Here is an 8,689-nt window from a genome sequence, read left to right as displayed (position 1 = left end):
CACAAAGCTGACAACATAGTCTATGCTGGTATAGAACTGTAACTCAGCTGGCCTGTGTGAACACAAAGCTGACAACATGGTCTATGCTGGTATAGAACTGTAACTCAGCTGGCCTGTGTGAACACAAAAGCTGACACATGGTGCTATGCTGGTGATAGAACTGTAACTCAGCTGACCTGTGTGACACACAAAAGCTGACACATGGTGCCTATGCTGTATAGAACTGTAACTCAGCTGGCTGTGAACACAAAAGCTGACACATGGCTTGCTATGCTGTGTAGAACTGTAATTTGTCTCGCCCTGCACATTGCCATGCCAAGGGGTGAACATTGGCTTACATGATATACATATATATTATGTATATATTATGTCAGAATTTACTCTACGGGTTGTTCCTATTCTTTCTTCCCCTTTCTTCTTTATGAACATTAACATACAGAAAAAATGTGGCGAGATGCTGCGGCCAAAGTGAAAATTGTAGGTAAGATTTTACCATGCACATCTCTCGTGGATATTCCCCTGCCCATTTTGAACGCCTAAGATCAACCGATTAAGATATTTATCTTGCATGGCTTGCAACGGCGACGAGTAACGCGAACACCATTTTATGTATATTAGCATAGGGAAAAATTGTGGCGGTGTGCTGCTGCCAAAGTCAAACTTTTAGGTCGAATTTTACCATTCACATGCATCTGACGAGGGCATACCACGACCTCTCGATCTCGTTGAATCGTTGATTACACTGTAACTATATAATGCACCCCAGGGCCGTAGCCTCTGGGGGGGGGGCAAGGTATCTGTCCCCCTAGATTTTGTAGCAAAATTTAAAAATAAGCTTAGCTAATCATCGTAAATAACCCTAGCGGGATTTTTTTTTTTCACTTATCCGTGAAAGCCTTGTCTCAGACCCACCCCTACCACACTATAGAGTATAGACAGTCGATCAAGAACTGCGCCCGGCGCTCATCATTACACAGTGAGTCATGAAATTTCGCCCCCCCCCTTAGGAATTTGCTCAGCCTACGGCCCTGCACATCTAAATAATCTTCTATACATAACTCACGTTTATTGTATTTGGCTATGTTGCGGTCTACTCCCTGCAGGAATCTATATCAGATATAGGTATAAAAAAATCACTGTCACGTGTACGCGCGGTATAATTATCTTCTGAAATTTGTTCTCATATAATATATGACTCATTATGTCTCACAATTTGCTCACAAGTAATCACCAATGAACTGTTTGCATGGGTTATTGTAAATTTAGCGTGAAAATTTGACCGAATGCGCCGAGTTGTTGGTCGATCGGGCTAGCGAGGCACGGATGTGACAGCATATATACGACAGCATACAGCGACCTACACACGCCCGCACGCACTTACACACGCACGCACGCACTTACACACACACTCTCACACACGCAACAAAAGTTGACACATGGTGCTATGCTGGTGTAGAACTGTAACTTGTCTCGCTGCACATTGCCATGCCAAGGGGTGAACATTGGACTCATATTGACACCACAAGTGGCCATGAGACAGAAGGCCACAATGCCTGCGCTTGAATTTTGCAACTGCGAGGAACTAGGATATTTCGATCGTCATTGAGTGCGTACCTGAGATGCCCATGGCTATACTGCAAATAAATCCACATGTTAACGTATATATTAGGCACCTGTAGGTGTTTAATATATATTCCAAGTGCTTTTATAATTGCAGAACAAGGGATCAGTGTTACATACAATGACATATGTATGCCACATTTGTGGTGGCGTCAATGTACTCGATTAAACAGAATTGTGTTACATATAGTATATATAACAGGTAAAACGTAGACGACACAGAAATGACTGTATAACTTACGTATACTTAAAAGATTCTCCACTGATCAACATCTTAGAAAAAACATTCTGAAGACTGAAAGAAAAAACAAGTAATATTCAATAACAAGATTCTGACAATAGAACTTCTTTAGAGAGTTTTGGTTTTTGCTACGGCACATGTATGTATAGAGGATCACTCAGGACTAATGTTACGATAATGACCAGTGTACATCGAGGTGAACCTAGTACTAAGCCCACCTCTATATAAACACTCACCAATCACAGATATTCGTGGCAAGTGCGGCTATAAAGCCGATTATGTTGAAGCTGAGTTCGTTGGCGCTACACAGAGCGAGTCCACCCATCAGTGGGATGAGAGAGAGATGCACCAAAAACCCTGCGGAGAGACAAGCAACATGTAACCTCATCACACATTGCACGTGCACATACATCATCCTTCCTAAGAACAGACAACCAACACATAGCCTCCACACAAACGCACGCACGCACGCACGCACGCTCTACCCTCAAAATGTGCATATCTAGAGTTTAGGACAAATAAGTGTCTAGGACAGCACAAGACTTGCATTGGACTTAGGCAGAAATTAGACATCTTGTCATGTGTACCGAGTGCGGGTATGTGTAACGGGTATGTGTAGCCGGGTATGTCCGGGTATGTGTAACCATGTTGGTCACTCTCACCTGTGCGTTCATTGAGCAATAGACGTGAGATTATGACAGTAAAGATGGGCGCCGAGCTTTTTACAGTCTCTGTGAATGAGACCGCGACAAACTTCAACGCCACCAACCCTAGAACCACAGTGGTGAACCTAAAACACAATCATTAAGCAAATGGTACATATAAAGCAACGATAGACACCAACATCACACAATAGTTTTAAAGGGATACCTTGTCCTAGAATTTTATAATATATTATAATAGTAATTGTGCATAAATATTAGCATAAATGCCTACAAATTTCTATAATCACGCATTCACATTTGTCATAAAACAACAGTGAGTTTCAACCACAGTTTTGACTGCTGACATGACACCGCACAATTGTGCTGCCACCCTGAAAAAGTTGCGCATTTGCCAATTTATTTTGCACGTTACAGACTGAGGGCTAATCACAAAGTGCAATTATATTTATCCTAACTGCTATTTAACCGAACGATTTTTACTTTAGGACAAATTCGTCCATATTATAACTGAAACTAAGTGTCCTTTATAAGATATTGCAATCCTTCTTCCGCAAGAGACACATATAAGAAATACATAACAAATAAAAGAAGATATACATACAAAATAAATAAGAAACACCCTCAGTCTATAGCCTGCAACCAAAACGTTGCTTTGCACAACTTTTTCAGTGGGTGTGCTGCCAGTGGTGCCACCGTCGTTGTAAGCAATGGTATAGCCGTCAGTTTTACAATATTAAAAAAAAATATTTCTAATGAATATTGAACCATGAAACTTTTTATGTAGCGTAATTTTAACCTATTTTAACTGAAAATATCCAAAGAACCTAGAGTAATGTATCCCTTTAAGTAAGTCCAGTAATTTTAACCAAGATTGCACTAGTAAACTATGATAATGATATTTATTAGTGATATTATATGATAGTTATATGATAAACAAACCAATAAAATGCAATGACAGAACAGAACAACAAGGTATAATAAATGAGAGAAACGAGGCATGGTACGTGCATCACCTCATGCATCCAAGAAGAAGCATGTTTCGTACGAAGTTGGCCGGTTTGCCATGTCGCTCCACTCGCTTGAACATCCCACACGGGAAGTGCATCTGTATGAATCCACAGATGAGTGTCATCAACATCTGCATTGCTCCTGGTAAAGATGAAATCCACCAGACTGTAGTGTCACATGAAGCTAGCTGATAACCAGGGTGACTAAAACTAACGAATAGATGTGCAAATATATATGCATGAGCGATAAATACGTACGCATTTCACTCTGAGGTTGGTATATTGCTTTAAAGGTGGGATAGACATTGAAGGTATATATGCTTTCCCAGCAGCCAATGCTGTCTCACCACATTTCCCATCACACTCTCTCCCCTCACCTAGCAACGTCGGTTCTCCGTGCAGCGTAGTCAGGATGTACTTGTTCAGGAAAAGCGTACAGAAGCTGAACAGGTACCAGAGCACGAGGAAAGCAATTGCTCTCATGCTGAACAGTCCGAGGCGAGCGTCACTCGGTAACACCTCATCCTCGTCCTCCAGCAGCAGCTTCTTGCTCTCCGACGAATGCTGTCCATTAACAATAGCCTGCGACGACGAAATGTGATCGAGCACGTCTGACGACAGCACCCCCTCGCGGCAGGGATTCTCGCCCCGGCCTGGAGTCTCGGGGACAGGCGGGAGTATAGCTCCGCTGGTCTCAAGGAGCTGCCCAGCACCATTGAGGTCAGAGGTCAGTTCAAGTGGATCGCTCTGCGAGTTGTGGCGAAGTCGCATCGCCATCCTGACGATTCGGTACGAAGCTGAATCAGAAATGGTAATGTTGTTCTGTGACCTAGTTGTGGTTCAACTAGCTCGACCCTACTGGCCTGGGCTTGCTACCAGTACCACAGGTAAGCGCTACGTGCCTGTAGCAGCACGTCCGGCCTCCAGAGCAGAGCTATATACTATTACTTATATGAATACTAGAACAACGACAACAACGGCATAACCAACAACAATAACATGTTTTGCTATTCTGTATTCAACTTGACGTGATGCGGCCATGATACCGAGGCTCGCCGAGGATTGACACTTTGTGTCTTCCAATCACAGTCTACGCCGCCCCCTTATCTTCTAACTTTTAGGTACAATACTATTGTATCGCTGATCTCAGGAACTAGGGCATTCTGCTAGGCTAGAACGGTTTCCTACGATAGAGTTTGGCACAAAAACGAAAATAACACGTCGTTTAGTGCACTACGCTACGTAATTTTGTTTCATTTTGGCATCTCCGTAATAAGAATAAGCCCCGCCTTCTTCGTTGATGGGCATGAATGGGGCGTCAACGACGTGATCCGTTACTGCGTGTAGGTGTTTCACGAGACTGCTTGCTTTTCGTATATAATGAAATGCCCGGCCGATGCATTTTGCATCGAACAAGAAAATTTGCTGCATTTTCACTCACTGTCGGAAGTGAACGAGTGCGTCATTCATTGAACAATTCAATAAAACACACACAATGTTCGAAGCACGGGGCTAATGTTTACATGCCATAGCGCCATCTCTTGGATGTTTTATACGTATATATGGGGATTTTTAATAAAATAATGTGTTTTTATATGTATTTACCACGATTTACGTATAGAAACTATATGTTATTTTTACTGATTTCTCCGTATCTTTCTTTGAAGTTTTCATCGTCTTTCAATGCCTTTTGATAGGTTTTCTGCGTGATTATATGCTGCATACTTGAACATCCCCGCGGTCGCGTGCGCATATCCCGCGGAACTGCGCGTCTCATCCGCGCGCAGCGCTTAGGATCAACAGCAAAGCTGTGCCACGCAATCTTGTATCATGTCTCTCTGGATTGCTACACTACCGTTTGTACAGTTGTTGTGCGAAGCGAGATAATAGCTGCATTGCAAGCACATTAAAGTACAAATTCTTGCCACTACTTCAACTGATGACCTACACGTAACTAACTACACGTGTTACGTAACAGTAACACAGAGATGTTTTGTATGGACGCGGTTAGCTCTAGTACTATAGCCCGCGTACAGTTGGCGCAAGACTGCAGGCCTACTACAGGCGCAGGACTACAGGCGCCTGCGGCAAAATTACTGTACGCGGGCTATAGTACTAGAGCTAGGACGCGGTTGGACTGTGTAAATACTAAATTGAAATTCGTTCTTCTCCTCTATCAGTATCATGAATATTACTTGAATGGATGCAATGTACGTACTGTCAACTGATTATTGTTCTTGTATGTTATCACTGTATATACTGCACCTTTACTTTTATTTGCAAATTTATTTCAACATTTCCTCATTTGCAATACAGCGAATATCTGGCGCTACATATTATTTCTACTGTACATATATATATATGCATAACTGCACGTGCACATTCATGCAGGTAACAAAACACTTTTTTAACATGAAATGACTCCCCCTCTACTTATAGCTTTTACTGATTTAACAATGTTTTTCCATTCCTGAAGTGTGAAAATGTTTCTTTTTTTAATTAATTAATTTTCCCCGCATGGATATTTGCTAAAAGATTAGGTCTGTGGTTCCAGAGAAATTTTGATGCCAAATGTCATCGTTGACAACTGAGACAAAAACAATGTACAAATTAAGTGTTTCGTGACCTTAAAAGAATATGTTTCCCAATTTATCATTACAATAAAGCAATGCCAGCTTCATGAAAACTTCACCAAAGAGCATAAAGTATGCACCATTGTGGCATTTTGATGAAGCTTTACCTAGCTCTATATATAACAGACATCAACAGTGCCAGGACAGGGGCCCATTGTCAGAAACATCGTAAAGTAAAGGCAAATGTTAACTTACGACTAATGTTAAGACTAACTTTCTGACAATGGGCCCCAGGTTAGTAACAGGACAGTTAGTATGCACCTGGTTACACAGATACTTCCTTTTGCCCATAAAATATAACCACATCATTGCACAGAAGAGGAAACCCTCACTAACCATCTATGACACAACTTGTGGTACAAAGTCACCTGACTTCATAAACCAATCAGATTTGTGTAGACAAGCTTAGCCACTTGCAAATGACTTAAAGAAAGTTGGCATGGCTAGGTGTAAGATGTTCTACCAAAGCCGCACACCTTTCTGCATCCTTCTCTCAGCACGTGGCGCCCTCGCATGCTCACAGCCTTTGCTTCCTCACGTGGTGCGCTCAGTCACTGCCTGCCTCAGTACGTGGTGCGCTCACACAGTCACTGCCTGCCTCAGCACGTGGTGCGCTCACACAGTCACTGCCTGCCTCAGTAATGGTGCGCTCACACAGTCACTGCCTGCCTCAGTACGTGGTGCGCTGCACACAGTCAACTGCCCTGGCCAGCATGTGGTGCGCTCACACAGTGCACTGCCTGCCTCAGCACGTGGTGCGCTCACACAGTCCTGCCTGCTCAGCACGTGGTGCGCTCCACACAGTCACTGCCCCTGCCTCAGCCCGTTGGTGCGTCACACCAGTCACTGCCTGCCTTCAGCTACGTGGTGCGCTCACACAGTCAACTGGCCTGCCTCAGCACGTGGCTGCGCTTCACACAGTCACTGCCTTGCCCTCAGCACGTGGTGCCGCTCACACAGTCACTTAGCCTGCCCTCAGTACGTGGTGCGCTCACACAGTCACTGCCTGCCTCAGCACGTGGTGCGCTCACACAGTCACTGCCTGCCTCAGCACGTGGTGCGCTCACACAGTCACTGCCTGCCTCAGTACGTGGTGCCGCTCACACAGTACTGCTGCCTCAGCACCGTTCTAGCTTTGGCACGCCGGGACCAGATCATGAGTTTGCCGCCTGGTTGTAGATGGCAGCACTCCGACGAGAACAATGCCGTGCCCACCGCGCTAAGCAGCGTCACAGATTACGACACGATCACGACACAGAGGAGCAGCCGACCCTCTCACATGTTTGGCGACTAAACAAAACACAGTCATCCCTGACATGATGCTTGTTTGGTTTGTTTTTTCTGTACGTCATAAATGTTACGCTACCAAAGTTTATAGCCATTCTATCAAATCGTGGATGTGGGAATTGTGTACGATGTCATTATCTTGTTTAGCTATATACGCAACGAAGTATAGAACATATGCACACCTCTATGATGATGGGTTACATTTACCTGTGTGTGACAGGGAGACATTGTACCTGTATGCGGACGAGAGACATTTAACTCTGGCTGTGACAGAAGAAATTGACCTGTGTGTGATAGGCGGACATTGAACTGTGTGTGACAGAAGACATTAGAACTGTGTGTGACAAGACATTCACCTTGTATGACAAAGGACATTGACCTGTGTGTAACAGTGGGACGTATTCCTTCATGTGACAATGGACATGGCTGTGTGTGACAAAGGACATTCACCTGTGTGTGACTGAAGGCACTTGACCTGGGTTGACAGAAGACATTGACCTGATGTGACAGAAGACATTGACCTCTGTTGTTGACAGAAGACACTGACCTGCTGTGTGACATAAAGAATATGACCTTGTGTGTGACAGGGAGATTTTCTGCAAGTGACACGCGACAATTGTACCTGTGTGTGACGGGGAGATACTGTACTCATCAGTACGTAGCGGTGATTGCTTGAAGTGGAGAAGACTCCGTCCGCGAGGAGGAGCGATCAGGAGCGTGTGATCACGGTCTGCCTTCACATGATCAAAGTCATTAACATCAGCACTGCCGGGTCCTCGGACCAGATGCTATGCTGGTATAACTGTAACTCAGCTAGCCTGTGTGTAACACAAACAGCTGACACATGGTGCTATTGCTGGTATAGAACTGTAACTCAGCTGGCCCTGTGGACACAAAGCTGACCACATGAGTCTATGCTTGGTATAGACTGTAACTCATGCTGGCCTGTGTGACACAAAGTTGACAACATCGGTCCTATGCTGGATATAGAACTGTAACCTCAGCTGGCCTGTGTGAACTACAAAAGCTGGACACATGGTGCTATGCTGGTGTAGAACTGCTAACTCAGCTGACCTGTGATGACACACAAAAGCTGACAACATGGTGCCTATTGCTGTATAGAACTGCTACTCAGCTGGCTGTCGAACTACAAAAGCTGACACATGGCTTGCATGCTGTGTAGAACTGTAAATTTGTCTTCGCCCTGCACATGCATGCCAAGGGTGAACATTGGCT

General features: G+C 44.2%; 1 protein-coding gene across 1 annotated transcript in view; it reads right to left on the bottom strand.

Annotated features, from left to right (window-relative positions):
* The window catches only part of LOC106809373 (solute carrier family 35 member E2-like), a 16,014-nt gene that overhangs the window by 6,432 nt on the left and 893 nt on the right, over positions 1-8,689 (bottom strand). Inside the window, exons 2-6 of the mRNA XM_014812438.1 lie at positions 3,911-4,330; positions 3,540-3,675; positions 2,524-2,651; positions 2,098-2,218; positions 1,862-1,915 (exon numbers count right to left, since the gene is read on the bottom strand). Of these exons, the coding sequence (XP_014667924.1) occupies positions 1,862-1,915; positions 2,098-2,218; positions 2,524-2,651; positions 3,540-3,675; positions 3,911-4,310 (839 nt within the window). The 5' untranslated portion in view covers positions 4,311-4,330. The remainder of the gene's footprint in view (positions 1-1,861; positions 1,916-2,097; positions 2,219-2,523; positions 2,652-3,539; positions 3,676-3,910; positions 4,331-8,689) is intronic.

This window comes from Priapulus caudatus, unplaced genomic scaffold (assembly GCF_000485595.1).
Source record: "Priapulus caudatus unplaced genomic scaffold, Priapulus_caudatus-5.0.1 Scaffold349, whole genome shotgun sequence".
Classification (NCBI taxonomy): Eukaryota; Metazoa; Priapulida; class Priapulimorpha; order Priapulimorphida; family Priapulidae; genus Priapulus; species Priapulus caudatus.
This window is presented reverse-complemented; position numbering and strand designations above follow the sequence as displayed.